This window comes from Crinia signifera, chromosome 6 (genome assembly GCF_055691185.1).
Source record: "Crinia signifera chromosome 6, ASM5569118v1, whole genome shotgun sequence".
NCBI classification, from domain to species: Eukaryota; Metazoa; Chordata; class Amphibia; order Anura; family Myobatrachidae; genus Crinia; species Crinia signifera.
The window spans coordinates 250,685,124-250,701,824 of record NC_139222.1 but is presented as its reverse complement, the minus strand read 5'-3'; the positions used below and the strand labels follow the sequence as shown (position 1 = coordinate 250,701,824).

General features: G+C 44.1%; 2 protein-coding genes across 2 annotated transcripts; one reads left to right on the top strand and one right to left on the bottom strand.

Annotated features, from left to right (window-relative positions):
* Nucleotides 1-1,289: 1,289 nt before the first annotated feature.
* On the top strand, nucleotides 1,290-7,013 carry LOC146007265 (homeobox protein vex1-like). The gene is made up of 3 exons (XM_083145616.1): nucleotides 1,290-3,158; nucleotides 5,242-5,504; nucleotides 6,549-7,013. Exons 1-3 carry the CDS (start codon nucleotides 2,858-2,860, stop codon nucleotides 6,876-6,878), a joined length of 894 nt encoding a protein of 297 aa, XP_083001742.1. The 5' UTR covers nucleotides 1,290-2,857; the 3' UTR covers nucleotides 6,879-7,013.
* Nucleotides 7,014-11,423: 4,410 nt separating this feature from the next.
* LOC146007264 (homeobox protein pv.1-like) lies at nucleotides 11,424-16,148 on the bottom strand. Its single transcript, XM_083145615.1, has 3 exons — nucleotides 15,746-16,148; nucleotides 14,352-14,626; nucleotides 11,424-11,908 (listed from the first exon to the last, which is right to left on the bottom strand). The coding sequence occupies exons 1-3, from the start codon at nucleotides 15,996-15,998 to the stop codon at nucleotides 11,609-11,611; spliced, it is 828 nt and encodes a 275-aa protein (XP_083001741.1). The 5' UTR covers nucleotides 15,999-16,148; the 3' UTR covers nucleotides 11,424-11,608.
* Between the last annotated feature and the right edge of the window lie 553 nt (nucleotides 16,149-16,701).

The following is a 16,701-nucleotide window of genomic DNA, read 5'->3' as shown; positions in this document are numbered from 1 at the left end:
CGTCCAGGAACAGAGCATTTTCTCCCTGAAGGAGAGGGTCAGGTAGGCAACCATGATTTATGGCAGTGGTTCCCAACCCTGGTCCTCAAGTACCCCCAAAAGTGCACATTTTCCAAGTCTCCACACAGAATCACAAGTGACATAATTAGCTCCACCTGTGGATCTTTTCAAATGTGCCTGAATAATGAGTGTATGTATTCTGAATTAATTTATGTGGTAACAGGTGGGATAATTACTGCTCCAACAAAATATAACACACACACACACACGTCCTGTTGTAGGAACCTCAAGAACCACTGCTCTAGAATATAATTTAAAGCAGTGGTAGCCAACCCTAGCCCTCGAGAGCTACCAACAGTTCACATTTTCCAGACAACCTAGCTGCTGCACAGCTGCACTCATTAATCACTGACACATTTTAAAAGATCCACAGATGGAGCTAATTAGCTCACTTATGATTCTGTGAGGAGACCTGCAAAACATGCACTGTTGGTAGCTCTCGAGGACTAGGGTTGACTACCTCAGATTTAAAGCATAGCACACTGGTTCCCAACAGTCCAGGTTTTAAGAATCTCCATGGCAGAGCACAGGTTTTTAAGTCAAATGAACTGATGTCCTAATTAAGGCACCTGTGCATCCTAAAACCCTGGGACTGTTAAGCTGGGTACACACTAGTAGACATATCTGCAGATCAACAGTAGATTGATCTGTAGATCAACAGATATATCTACAGATGGATTATGCAAGGTGTTCTCCATACATGCTGCCCGATCCAACTGGTCTGACATCGCATATGGGTATGTTGCACCCACCTACTGAGCTATCACCAGCGGCTGTACGGACAGTCGGCGGATTGCCCATACACACAACAGGATATGCTAATAAATCTTTAGATGTGTTGCACAGCTGACGCAATATATCTGTGAACGATGCCGTTTACAGATATATCAATGGTACACACTGGCCGATTGTTCATCGATATATCAGCTGTTCAATCAAGCAGCCGATATATCGCCCAGTGTGTATGCACCTTTAGTGTGCCTTGAGGACCACGTTTGGAGATCTCTTGCATAGTATATACTGGTGGTAGAAAGATTAAGGGCCAGATGCACTAAGCTTCAAAAGTGATAAAATGGAGAGTGATAAACAGCCAGCCAATCAGCACCTGCCTGACATGTCACAGACTGGGTTTGAAAAATGTCAGACAGGAGCTGATTGGCTGGCTTTTTATCACTCTCCATTTTATCACTTTTCAAGCTTACTGCATCTGGCCCTGAAACCACCCTTGTATTTTATGGTAGCAATTCCCAACCACAGTCCTCAGAGTGCCCTCATAGTCCAGGTCTTATTATTGAGCGGAGATTACTAAATCACAATAACTGAGGTCCTAATAAAGTCATCTGCACTCAAGTAGGTCTATCCATACAACGTGGACTGTTATTGTGCCTTCAAAGATTGTGGCTGGGAACCCCTGTGTTATGGTATGTAAAAACAAACTTAAATTTGGTTTATATCAACAATGAAATCATTTAATTATTTATGTTGTGATTGGAGTTAAAAATGACCAGTGAAAAATAACCATATAACATTGGCCATTACTGCCACCAATATACAGTAACATTGGTCATTGAGCCCAATACTGCCACCCATATACAGTAACATTGGCCATTGAGCCCAATACTGCCACCCATATACAGTATTGCACAAGTGTCTGCACACAGAGCAGAGATGTTTCCCTTTGAACACAGCAAATATCAGCACTTACTTTCTTCCTTCAGTCTGTGTACATAAGTAAATGGCACAATCAGCTCATCCCTTATCACTGGGCTGGAGTGGAGCCAGTTTATCGAGACAACTCGTTACTTTGTTAAATGAGGTGTTTGCTTGGGTGACTGCTTGATGCTCCTGGTTAACCCCTTCCGCTGCCCAAATGTCAGGATCTCAATGCAATGCAGGGAGTGCAATGGCCAGCAGGCAAGGAAAGGGTCTTGGGGGGGAGGTGTAGAGGTCTGCAACCCATTGTAATCTAAGATCACCTGAGAGAGAAGACTTCGGAGTTTCTTTCCCAAAATGTACATTTAGGCGTTTGATCTACTCCATAAAAACATCAAGCTATTGAAATGCAGCCAGCTCCCATTTGCTGCCAGTCTCAGCGCTGTCCCATCATTTCCTATGCTGAGTGTTCCTTAATAAACCAAATTAACATTATTCCCCCCAACAGTACCTGGCACCGACCATCAGATAAAGCTGTCTCTGCTGAGAGTCTTTCCTGTCCCAGGAACTTACTATTGGCAATAATTATACCTTACACCAGTATCCCCCTCTATAATGTATTATAATAACAGTCCTACACACTGTGTGCATAGACCAACAGCATCTAGAATATAACCTAAAATATGTATAATATCACATTGCACAATGAGACTACTGCAGCCAAGTAGAGAGTATCTGATATATAGTATCCAATTATTTCATTACACTGACAATCGTATCACCTGGAAAACTTGACCTCTGATTAAGTTTTTTCTTCTTCTCATTAGTCTGCCCCTTTATACTATTTAAATGTCCCCACTAGACCTGTTATCTTGGCCTTTAAGACAATGAATCTGTAAATGGGCCAAACAGCAATGATAGAAGACTATCTAATCCGACAAGGTACTGATTCAATTACCCAGCAGTGGTATCATTAAGTGGCAGCCCACTAGGAATGAACTTGGAGCCAGTGGCCTGTCCCCTAACTGCTTTATGGGGGGATTAGGAGGATGTGACAGTCGTCTGACAATGGCAATTACAGTAACACCCAATAAGGCCATTGTTCTAGCATCATTACACCCCACGTTGGCTCCGGCCTTTATATATGCGTGGGAGAGAGTGGGGTCAGTGTGGAGTGGACACTGTGCAGAGGAAGCTAGGGATGGAGAAGAGGTCTTACACCGTGGAATGGCTCTCAGAGAGCAGCCGCAGGAACACCTATCACCCCGATATGGATTTATTAAGGTGCAGGATGAGTCGGCCAGCGTTTCAGAATCGCAGCGATGGGGTGTCGTCGCCGGCGGTGGAGAGGCCGCACCCAGCGCTGAGCAGCGATGAGAAGGAGAATCGCATTGAGGAGAGGATCGTGCAGTACCAAGCCCCGGACACCCTGCAAGCAGCGCACGGTATGGACGCTATCTGGGGCTTATGCGGGATGGTTCCAGTTCGGGTCTTGCTCATGTAATAGTATTTTAGGAACACATTTAGGAATGTGTGTAAATGCACATTTTATAATACTATGGTGTGTGTGTGTGTGTAAATGCACATTTTATAATACTATGGTTTGTGTGTGTGTGTGTGTGTGTGTGTGTGTGTGTGTGTGTGTGTGTGTGTGTGTGTGTGTGTGTGTGTGTGTGTGTGTGTACACTTATGGCAGTACCCTCCACCCTCTTGGCCTACCCCAGCACTGTCTTCTCCCCACTGGGGTATAGGCTTTCCCAGTTAATGATTGCGATCACAATGTGATGAATGTCCACAAAATTGGACAATCTGCAATGGTTTTGATTTGTGACTGCTAAGGGATACGGTCATTAGGTTGACATGGGTCTATGTAGACATGTCATTAGGTCGACAGTCAAAAGGTGGACATGGGGTTTTTCACATTTTTTTTTTTTAGCTGACATGTGCCGACAAGCGGTATTTCATGTCCTACCATCCATTAGGGCATGGTGGGAGAATAAAATAGTGTGCCGGAAGCATGGCGAGCACAGCAGTGCTACGTTTCGGTGTACATGCCGCCTATGTCGATATTCGGGTCAAAAAAACAACGAAAAACCCCATGTTGAACTTTTGACTGTCGACCTAATGACAGGTCGACCTAATGGTGTTGACCCAATGCATGTCAACATAACTGCTGGAGACCTAATGATCCATACCCACTGCTAACGTATGGTGAAGGTTGGTGTTTTGTTTTGACAATTGTACAATTCTTCTGCTGCTGACAATCACTGCGATAGACATTAGTTATATCCTGTGCCCTCTATATAATTGGTGACGAGTTTAATGTGAAATCACTGATCCTGGGTGTATTAGGTGGTTTTTTTTGGTATCTTCATATTTTAGGATCCAATGAGATGATGATGATGATGATATTAACTGCAAATCACTGGTACAGATCTGTAGTGTATGGGTGCAGATTTTAAGGCTGGGGAATTTGTCCAATCATGTATATTATCTTGACTATAGCTTCAAAAACACTAAAGTGGTGCTGTTGCCCGTAGCAACCAGTTTCTAGCTGTCATGTTTTTTTATTGCATTATTGGAAATAAAGCCATAATCTGGTTGCTATGGGCAACACTGCCACGTGCCTGTTTTAGATGCTTGAGAACACCCCTCAGAGTCAATTTACTTGCCAATTGATTGGGTAGAAGATCTTTTGAGCACTGAAGCTACTGGCTGACTAGCTCCAGCAAGTTGCCCTATCTGTTATGTGTCCTTCCCAGGTGTGGGGTAATAGTACCTTCTCCTCATCACTCTGGGCAGTCCTGGTGGCACCTTTATAAAGAGGTTCTTATTAGTCACTTTTAAAGTTATTTGGCATCCAGTGTCACCTCATTCTAATCCTGTGTGATACATATCATTATACATTGTCCCTTATTCTGGTTCACTCACGGAGGCAAATTCCTTCTCAATTGGACAAAACCATGGAGAAGGAATTTGCCTTTGCGAGTGAACCAGAATAAGGGCCATAAGCTCTCCGGAGCAGGGCCCTCTTCCCTTGTGTGCTTTTCCTTCTATTACTTAGACCTGGCATGGGGAACCTTTGGCCCTCCAGCTGTAGAACTACACATCCCAGCATGCCCTGCAACAGTTTTTCTATTTGGCCATTCTAAAACTGTTGCAGGGCACGTTGGGATATGTAGTTCAACAACAGCTTGAGGGCCAAAGGTTCCCCATCCCTGACTTAGACCATCATTGATAGCACCAAATCCTGTGGATTTCTGCCACGCAGATACTTATTCCACTGTCCTCTGCTTTGGGGGGAAATGTGAATCAACACACCCCATAATAATTCTGTCAGCCTATAGCACAAATAACAACAGGAACAGCTTGTATGTAAAGAGCTGTTCTTGTGAAGAGCGTATTTCCATGTTTATAGCCCATGAGTCATATAGCAATCCGCCTGCGATCGGAAGGGTCCTTGGTGAGATATGAAGATTGGTAACTGCCCTCATATATTTTCTAAATGCCTGTTCTGTTATTTGTCAGATGCTGCCAAATCTCGTAAGGCTGGTAAGGAGATGTCAGCTGCCCGGCCTAGTCCTGCAGAAGAGAAGTACCAGAAGTCCTGCTCAGACAGTATGAAGAGCCCAACAGGTTCTCTCTCTGAGGAAGAGGCCTCCTCCAGGTCCCGCACCAAGTTCACAGCGGAGCAGCTACAAGAACTGGAGAAGAGCTTTAAGGAGCACAAATACATTGGGTCTAGTGAGAAGAAGCGGCTGTCCAAGGTGCTGAGGCTGTCAGAGACCCAGGTGAGCAGGGACTACCGAACTGCATTGTACAGGGATAGTATAATGCATGCCTATTGCACCATAGTTCCTACTGCTATTCCACATTTCCTATGCTTACTATTACACAGATGTACAATATTCATACCCTAATAATTAGGGCTTAAAGTGGTCCTGGAGAGGTGGTGGCAATAAGCTCCCTTGACCACCCCCATTAGGCAAAGCCTGGGCCAGTGTCAGGATTTTCGGCACCAACTGCAAACTGTAAATTTGTGCCCTACCTCCTATACTTTGTAAAAGGAAAAGTGGTTTCACAAAAGTACCCAATTCAAATTACGCCACACGGTAACACAATATTACACCGCATGTGCCCCAGATTTATATTCCACCACATGGTAATGCGGTGTAGTGGTAGTGGTACCACCCTCCTTTACACATAATGTTCACAGTAGTATTGCTGCTTATACACACAATGCCCAGAGCAGCAGCTGCATGCCCTGTGCCCCTCCAGCAGCTTCACCTCCTCTGTGTCCCCTTCTCCCATTCTCTTTGAGCGTGCTGATAGGCTTTTCTTTCCCCTTTTAGTGGCAGTCAGCGTGACTTTACATACGCTGTGCCAGAAAGAGAAGCTGCTGGGACAGGCTGCTCTGTTGGAATTACTGTGAAGGGATGGTTGAGGTGGAACTAGTTCCCCTTACCATTACAGTTTACTGTTGCATTTTCAAAAGACTCTTCACACTACAGGGCCAACCTCCAAAACCCAAACCACATAGGGGGCCAGGGGCTAAGCTTCAAAAGTGATAAAATGGAGAGTTGATAAACAACCAGCCAATCAGCTCCTGCCTAAAAAATTTCAAACACCAATTGGGACATGACAGGTAGGAGCTGATTGGCTGGTTGTTTATCAACTCTCCATTTTGTCACTCAGCTTAGTGCATCTGGTTACATCAGCCCAAGCTGCCAGTTGGGGACATAAGTTTAAGTTTTAGTGCATTGATTTGATGAACGAGTTGCTCATCTTTTCGGACACTTAACCAATGTCTCTTTTTAATTTATTTTTTGTTTTAGATTAAAACCTGGTTTCAGAATCGAAGGATGAAGTTCAAACGCCAAAGTCAAGATGCTCGAGTCGAAGCCTTTTTCTCTGGCGTGTACCTTCCTTACTATGGTTACTCAGACTTCCAAGCAGCGGGATGCTCCGTGCGGCCAGAACTGGCAGTGCCACTAACCCCTCCAGCACCAGCTCATCCTTTTGGACCACTTCATAGTACAATGGTTAGGCCTGGACTGCATGCAGCGCCACCCATTGCGCCAGCCAGCCTGGCCACTTACTCCTACCCGTCTATGGCACACCCTATGCTTAACGAGGCCGCCAGTCACCGATTTACACCATATTAACTTTATTGTGGAATTTCTTTTTAAAAATATATTTTTATGGACATTTGAAAACGTTGCACATATTTATTGTATAAGTTATTTTATTATTGGTGCATTTTAACTATTTGTACGCATTGAACTGCAGAGATAATATAATTGGTGCTTTAAGATTAAATAACCAGAATAAAATGCTTCTGTTCAATGACTTTTTGGATGTACACACCCTTTTATTTACACCATAATCAGGGCCGGTTTATAATGGAGGGGGGAAGTACCCCTGGGCCCCCCTCTATCTAGGGGCCCCCTGTGGTTGGCATGTAGAAATGGGGGCCCCTCCTACTTAAAGTGCCATGGGCCTGCCGAAGGCTTGGTCCAGCTCTGACCATAATACAAATATAAAAGCTGCCTTTTTGTCTTGCGTCAGGCTAGCTAATTGCCGAAGCATCAGAATGTAGCTACAGGTTTTTTTAAAGCGGCAATCATTTACACTGCAAAATCAAACTGGTTTCATAGTGTAAATGATTGCCGCTTTAAAAAAACTGGACATTTCTAACCAAATCTCTCACTTTCGGAATCGCTCATCCTATTACATTTTATCCCGTAAAATTAGCACTTTAATATAAATGAAAAATAATATTTCTATATTAATGAAATGAAACCACATGTTTCCCTGTAATATACTATTGGGTACTTGTGTAGTTTCACGGTAGCAGGCTACGCTACGTTTTCTTCATAGCCCAGCGGCTGCCTATCGTGGTCAGCGTAGTTACTCCGCGGCAGCCGTGCGTAGCCAGCGTAGTGTCCCCGTCAGGCAGCGTAGTCACCATACTGTCCCTGGGAGCTGCAGCTCTGTCCCCAGCGTCTCTGACAAGCCTAGTGAGTGCCTCTCACACAGCACTGGTAACCAACAGAAAGTGGCGTAACTATAGCTCCGCAGCCCCTGCGGTGGCGGGGGGGTGCAGAAAAATTGGGGGGGCTGCGGGGCTATAGTTACCCGCGGTCTGCGTCTCGCCCGGCTCTCTGTTGGGACCTTCCTGACGTCACGGTCCCGGCCGGCTCCTGCTGCAATGAAAATTGACAATTAGAAAATGGCTGCCCCCATACTGCAGACAGTTTTCTGTCTGCAGTATGGGGGCAGCCATTTTCTAATAGTCCGTTTTCATTGTAGCAGCAGGAGCCGGCCGGAACCGTGACGTCAGGAAGGTCTCGACAGAGAGCCGGGCGAGACGCAGACCGCGGGTAAGAAGGGGGGGCAGGTTAGGTGTGTGTGTGGGGCCAAATAAACGTGCGGCGGGGGGGGGGCGCTAAATAGTTAGTTACGCCCCTGCCAACAGATCCCCTGCACTGGCGGATGCTGGCGGAGAGGGGATCATGCGGTCACCGGCGGAGAGCCACTCCATCTGTCTGAGATGCAGGACCGTCTCCGACGCTCCTGCGTCTTCGTAATTATTGCGGCAGAGTACGGCAACCCTGACTGTGTCCGCTTCAGGGAGGCTGACAGGGTTAGGGGTTTGGTAGCATGTGCGTCTCCTGCAAAAAGGGGGGGTGCAGTGTGCAAGTGCGACTCATGCACAATAAAGGACGCATTTGTCAGTGCTCCATGTTACATACTGGGAAATGCCTCCATTTCAAACCCCCACTATCCAAGCCAGACCGAAGCATGGCGAGGGTACGCGGTATGTGTCCTCCCAAATTTTTCATACCCCCACTATCCACGTTGGTGTGGAGTTGCTTTTATAAAGTGTGGCGGGCACGGATTACTTGATGTGTATTCCGCGTCCCCTCGCCACGCTTCGGGCTCGGTGGCTCACTGCGCTCGCCACACTTTATAAAATCAACTCCACACTGACGGTGATAGTGGGGGTATGAAAAGATCGGGAGGACGAGTACCGCGTCCCCTCACGGTGCTCGCTATGCTTGCCACGCTTCGGGCTGGTGTGGATAGTGGGGGTGTTTCAGGAACACATTCACACCTGTCATGTCAGGCAGGTTAAAATGGTCAATGGTTCCCACACAATGTAATAAGCGTTGACTGACTACGCTAGTGCGATTTTTAGTCGCGCCGGAACTCGCATCCAGATGTTTTCCCATTGAAAATATACAATTCGCATATTTAATGAGATGCGAAATCGGGGAAAATGTGTCTAAAATTTACCACATATGTAGACCAGGTTCTGACAGGCGAATTGGCCAAAACCCTGCACAGATCATTGCGATCTGTGCATGGTCTTGTGTAAAAAAAAAAATGTGTAAAAGTGTTTTATTTTTTTTTTTTAAATGGCGTGAGGTCCACCTTCCTGAGCATAACCAGCCCCGGACTCATTGAGCTGGACCTGGTTCCAAAAATATGGGGGACAAAAAGCATAGGGGTCCCCCATATTTCTGAAACCAGCCCCGGACTCTTGGTCCGGTCCTGGTTACAAAAATACGGGGGACAAAAAAATCTGTGGGTCCCCCGTATTTTGATACAAGCACCGGGCTCCAATCGCCCGCAGTGTCATGCCACAGCCGGGGGACACTTTTTATATAAGGTCCCCCAGCCGAAACATGAGCACCGTGGCTGGTCAGCCTTGGACAGGGTGCCTGGAGGAGTGGGGACTCTCCCAATAAAGGGGTGTCTCCCCCAAGCTTCACCCGTCCAGGGCTGAAGCCTGGGGCTGTCACCGGCGTCCGTGGCCAGTGGACGCCGACCTGATAGGGTAATTTCACACATTTATTTATTTATTTTTTTATTTACAGTTTCTTATATAGCGCAGCAAATTCCGTTGCGCTTTACAATATTATTAACATTGCTTTATGCAGGAGAACTACAAGTGCCAGCAGACCTCCCCCGCATTGTGGGACTTGGAGAACCACAAGTCCCAGCATGCGGGGCATTAATGGGTCCGCTTGTAGTACACCTGTAAAAAGAATGTTAAAATAGAACACACACACAGAAAAGTATAACTTTATTTCACACACAAACACACACCTCACATTTACACCAATATACTTACCAATCCAGGGTCCAGCGCTGGTCTGTCTCCTGCATAGCCAGCTCACCCTGCACTGACAGTGGGGTGAGCCGACTTTCTCCTGCACAGCTAACACCTTCTGTAGCGCTGTTCCAGTGCTACAGAGGTTGATAGCGTGATTGGTCGATGGGTCTTCATGGAGATGCATAGCTCAGCCCTGATTGGCTGAGCTATGCGTCTCCATGGAGACGCATAAACCCAAGACGCTATCAGCTCCTGTAGCGCTGTTCACACTACAGGTGTTAGCTGCGCATGAAATCCGGCTCACCGTGCTGTCAGTGCAGGGTGAGCTGGCTATGCAGGAGACAGACCAGCGCTGGACCCTGGATTGGTAAGTATATTGGTGTAAAAGTGAGGTGTGTGTTTGTGTGTGAAATAAAGTTATACTTTTCTGTGTGTGTGTGTTCTATTTTAACATTCCTTTTACAGGTGGAGTACAAGTCCCAGCGGGCCCATTAATGCCCCGCATGCTGGGACTTGTGGTTCTCCAAATCCCAGCATGCGGGGGAGGTCTGCTGGCACTTTTAGTTCTCTTGCATAAAGCAATGTTAGGAATATGTGAATTAACCCTATCAGGCTGGCATCCACTGGTCACGGATGCCGGTGACAGCCCCGGGCTTCAGCCCTGGGTGGGTGAAGCTTGGGGGGGACCCCTTTATTGGGGGGGGGGGTCCCCACTCCTCCAGGTACCCTGTCCAAGGCTGACCAGACCTCATGTTTCGGCCGGGGGACCTTATATAAAATGTGTCCACCGGCGCTGTGGCATGACACCACGGGCTGTTGGAGCCCGGTGCTGGATTCAAAATACGGGGGACCCACAGATTTCTTGTCCTCCGTATTTTTGGAACCAGGTCCGGCTCAATGAGCCCAGGGCTGTTTATGCTCAGGGGGGCGAATTTGAGGTAATTCGCACATTACCTCAAATTCGCACATTTTGATGCCTAAAATTTGCACATTTTCATGACTAAAATTCACACTTTTTTTCCTGGATCATGCACCTCATTAAATATGCGAATTCGCAGCAGTACGGATGGTGTAATGGTTAGCATTACTGCCTCACAGCGCTGAGGTCATGGGTTCTATTCCCACCATGGCTCTAACTGTGCGGAGTTTGTATATTCTCCCCGTACTTGCGTGGGTTTCCTCAGGGTACTCCGATTTCCTCCCACAATCCAAAAATATACTATTAGGTAATTTGGCTCCCAACAAAGTTTACCCTGTGTGTGCGTTTGCATGTGCATGTGGTAGGGAATATAGATTGTAAGCTCCACTGGGGCAGGGACTGATGTGAATGTTCAACTATACTCTGTAAAGCGCTGCGGAAGCGCTTTATAAGAAACTGTTAATAAATAATAAAATGCCATTTTTTAAAAAGTGAGATAATGGGCACATTTTAAAGTGTCTAAAAATCGCATTCTATTAATTGTCACCCAGTATTTCCCCCCCCCCCCCCCCCCCCCCAGGAGCAGTTGCTAGTGATGACACCTCTAGACTTGTTTGTATAGTAACTAGATAATTAGTTTTAATACATTCAAAACAGGTGGATTACAAATGTTCAGGTAATTGCTGTACATTTTACATTTATATTACAGATTGACAATATTTTACATTTTAGTTTATATATTTCTGTATTATAATTTAAATAATTATAAAAACGAACAAACAAATAAACAGCAGATTAAAAAAACACAAAATAAACAATTGTGTAATAAAACCAGATTTCACGTTCTGTACGTGCTACATATGCTGAGTACTGTAAAAGGGGTTATACTGTTCAGGTTGGGCATTGTTCATGATAAATTGGTGCGGCACTGGTAAGGAGAGGAATCGGGGGTCTGGGTGGTACGGAGAATCTGCCGGCTGTTGGTAGGAATGAGCCTGGGTTGGGTAAAAGTGCAAATTGTTGACTGGTACTGGAGGTCCATGATAGTAAGGGATAGGGTGAGAGTAATGGGTGGAGGATGTGCTCAGACGATGCTGGTGGTCTTGCATTTGTCTTTTCAATTTCATCCTTCGATTTTGAAACCAAGTTTTGACCTGTAAATAAGAAAGAAAAATGATTAAATATATAGTCATTGTAGCTTGACACTTTGAGAACCAAACTCTGCATCTAATAAATTCCCCAGAATTAATTGGTATAATAATCCTCAGAGACTGCCTCTAGCATTGGGACCCAGCACATGCCCAATGGTACCGGGATTTTGACTGCACTGCTACTATAGATTACCCAGACTGCAGCCAAAGGGACTGCCTTGTGTGTCTGTGACTGACAGGTAGCACAGCCAGTAGTAAGTCACTGCTAGTCACAATGCAGCCAGTGCAGTTGCAGACTGCATCTGGCTCCCTGAGCTAAGAATTTTAAAAGGGGGGCTGCATTCCTGCAGACCATAGGTAAAATCTGCTACTGCGTCATCTTACTATAGCGGAAATGCCAGCCCCAAAATGAAGCACAAATACCTGACAATAAAGGTTACCACCATCAGTGCTCCACTATAGTGTTGGTGTGTATAGCACTATAATAACTTTATACTTAGATCAATAGGTGAAGAAGAACATTTTCACACCTTAACTGAACACATTACTTAAAACTGCACCTGATTGGCCTAATTCAGATCTGATTGCAGGACAAATTTGTTCTCAAATGGGAAAAAACATATGTGCTGCACTGCAGGTGGGGCAGATGTAACATGTGCAGAGTGAGTTTTTGGTTAGTTATTTTGTTTCTATGCAGGGTAAATACTGGCTGCTTTATTTTGACACTGCAATTTAAATTTTAGTCTGAAAATATGCCACACAAATCTAACTCTCTCTGCACATGTTACATCTGCCCCACCTGCAGTGCAGGTGGGGCAGATGTAACAAATGTTGAGAACAAATTTGCCCTGTGATAAGGTATGAACTAGACCCGATATCTGTAGCTCTTCAAAACTGTGACAGCACCCCTGTGGAAGGAATTTGCTAAAATTCTAAAAGCTGTTTCTGCACAGTTATTTTATTTTCAGAATGAAATTCCAAGAATGCACATTAAAGTTTATTGTAGGTATAGTTTAAATGATAGCTAAACCTAAAAATGTGTTCATTTTTATTGAGCTTTTAGACAATGGTTAAAAGATATAATTGTTTTCAAAGCATATAACTACGCTTATCTATTGCATCCAAGGGCAAAAAAAAATGTCAGCAGGGAAATTCAGCATGGTATAAATTCCACTAGCGGCTTGCATTAGTACATTTCATTTAAAATAATATAAGTTCTGCCAAGGTATAGAACCATTTCAGTGGGGTTATTTGAATGTTAAGGTCCATACACCATGGGTGACTATGCCCAGTGTGTATGGACAGCGATGATCGCTATCATCGCTGGGGGGAAAGCCGCTCAGTGCATACACACTGAGCGGCTTTCCCCCTGCCCGGGACCGCCAGCGGGGAGAGGACGGCTTTCTATTATGCAGCACTATGCAAAGCCATCCCCAAAGCCGCTCATCTGCTGGTATTACCAGCAGATAAGCGGCTTTCCCAGCGATGTTGCGGGAGCGCGCTGCAGCGCTCACCGCTCATCGCCGGGGCATACACACTGGGCGGCTTTGAGCTGAAAGCCGCTCAAACTGGGTGACTTTCAGCTCAAAGTTGCCCAGTGTGTATGGGCCTTAACAGTTTATATTGTTTCTATTGTAGAAACTTCCACCTGTTGCACGTGATATACTTTTTCTGCTTAGTAAATGTTTCCCATAAAGCGTAATGGAACAGTGCCCCCAGTGGTGAAAAGTAAATGCTACGCATTAACTGAGCTTAGAAAGCAGTATCTTTTGAATGTCATACAGAAAAGGAAATACAGAAAAAGTTGCATGATACAGATTTGCTTTGAAACAGAGCCCTACATGATTAATTATCTAAATCTAATTAATGGGACATGCAAACTTGACTTTAAGTATTACACATCAATTTGCATAAACTAAATATATGTCTTGTATTTTTATAATTGTTTCAGGATCGCATTGCAGCTTACCAAGGGCTCGTCCGCGTAACCATGGGAACGTCCAGCGTTTTAATGGGGACACACATACAACACTGGGGGTTCCCATGGGCAGACCCCATTCCCGCTGCTGTCTGCCTCCATCCCATCCTGATGCTTGCGTATAGCTCGGCAATTATGCAAGTCGCCGAAGCGCGATTCGCAAAGGGAGGCTGCACATGCACATAATAGACAATGCGAATGCCCAGTCCCCAAAACATCGGGACAGGGCCAAACTCGCAGTATTGCGAGTCAACCAGAATCAACCTCTAAATCTATCTATAGACACAGTGCCCCTAGTGGTCATTATGTGAAGCAAGATAGAAAACATCCTTGGCTTTACTATGCAATATTTTCTATGAAAATCTGTCTTTAATTTAATGTGTTGGATTAACCAATGTCTTGAGAGTCCAGATTCTATCTTGTAGCCATAATCCACCAATATTTTAAATCCCAATGATGTTTAGATACCTGGATTTCTGATAACTGAAGAGTGCTTGCTAACTTCTTCCTCTCCGATGAGCCCAGGTACCGCTGCTTTTTAAACATCTCTTCAAGCTTGCAGATCTGCTGGGAGGTGAATGCTGTCCTCATCCTACGCTGCAGATCACTCTTTGGGCTGGTCCCCCCATGGTCCTCTTCTTCTGGGTGACCACTCTCTGAACTGTGAGAACTTGCCCGCTCGCACTCATCCTCAGAACAACTGGGCGTGAACTCATCTGCACCCGCCCAACCCCTGTGTGGAGCTGTTGGGACAATAAGAACATAATGCATTAAAGTAAACACTCGAGACAATAGCCCGATTGCATTGGAATTTGATGGTGGTAACCTTAAGCACTCAATGACCACCTCCAGAAAAAAAAAACCCTGCGATAATATTAACTAGAAACTGGAGAAAAGAAGGTATTAAAAGGCTGCCTAGCATTATACATATATTGAAGCATTAATTTTCTTGGGTTGGAGATCCACGACCATTTCAAATTAATTATGGCAAATGTAATAGGCAAAACCCGTGATTGGGGCTGCCAATCAAAATATCTGGACAAACTGAAGCTAATTTGGTCCATCACCACATAATTAAACCTAAAGATGATATATATATATATATATATATATATATATAAACACAATTTATTTTAATTCACATTTTTTCTCTTAATTTCTCAATAAGAAACCGTTAGCCTTAGAGGTGCCGTATATAAAATTCTGATACTATAGGGTGACGTAATTCTAAAAAGTTTGGGAACCACTGACCTACTCGGTTATATTTATCAGTAAAGCAACTAGAGGTTTGTACTTTAAAAATAAAACACAAAAAAAACAACCATATAAAAAGAAGTTAAAAGGAAAATTGGAAATAAAATTAACATAAACTATTTCCATGCAGCTGCCTAAGCATTTATGGCTGAACGGTGCCAATATAGGTGACCTACTTTTAGAACAGCTGGATTTAACTGCCTAAGAAAAAGTTGTGATATTCTCTTAAGATCTGGAGAACATTTGTGTGTTTTCCTCATAAAATAAAATCAGACCTAGTTTCTAATTCTATGTGTATCCTATGTGTAAGTAGGCTTAAATAATATTTGGCTTAAAAAAGAAAATAGCGGACATGATTTTTTTTTCAAACAACACAACAATTCAAACAAATGTTTAAAAAAAAGAACTAAAAAGCATCTAAAAAAATGGTTTTAAAAAAAAAGGGAGTGAAAAAATGAATATATAAATAACTGAATCTTGATCTATTAATTTGAATGAAATACCCATAATGCAATGTAACTCATATCTATAGTCAAATGGAAAAAAGTAAACATTCATTTATTTCTAAATGATCCAGAGTTCCTTATTTGTAAAAGCTAATGACTCACCAGTTGGGGAGGAGGCACCATTTTGTAGGCAAGTAACATGTTCTTCAGGAAAGTTCTTGAAGGGCTCGATATCTCCAGAAGGTTCTGTTTGACTATCTTTCCTCTTGGGCTGGATGGACCTTTCAGAATGTCTACATGGAGGCTGTGGTTGTGGCACACAAGGAATATGAGGCTTTGAGGCTACCTTGCTGGCCAGTGTCTCTTCTTTACTTCCAGTGAGGATAAAGTCTATGGAGAAGCTCTGCCTGACCATGCTGAAGTCCAGTTTGTGTCAGCTGGAGCTAGCAGCTTTGTCTTGTGTGTGCTTAGATCTTGGTCTGTGCTATGTTGTGGTCAGAAGTCTCTTTATAGCTCATTGGATATGCTAATGCATAGTACATCAAAGGAAACACAAAAACCAGGGATAATAGCTATGAGAGGTGACTAATTAACGTTACCAAGCCAGGTTCTCACTTCTAACAAATGTCCCTGGACCTGGCTCCAGTGAGTCTGCAGGACTGCTATTGTCACCTGGTGATTTTATAGTGGGGTTTTAGTCTGCGCTAATAGCATATTACTGTATCCCATAGATAGACAACAGAGAATCCATTGCTCATCCCAACTGCTGTGTTTGTTTTTCATATCTCCATTTTGTTTAAGGGCAAAGTGATAAAATTAGCCTATTGTACTTTATCCATTTAGATCCTTTTATATTTAACTACCATTGAAGGATGGTAATAATCTGGACATAAACAATTGGGAAGAATAAGCACAGCAACGTCAGTTTGTGTTGCTAGCTTTTATGAACACAATAAAGTTTTATTGAAATAATTTTAGCAATACAGTACATTATACAATACATTATAAAACAAAAACCTTAAAAGCTTCTGTCTTATATAGTAGAGTAAAACAAATAATAAAATGCTACCAGTAAGAACAAGGGCAAGGGGCAGGAGCAAAAACATAGCAGCACCAAG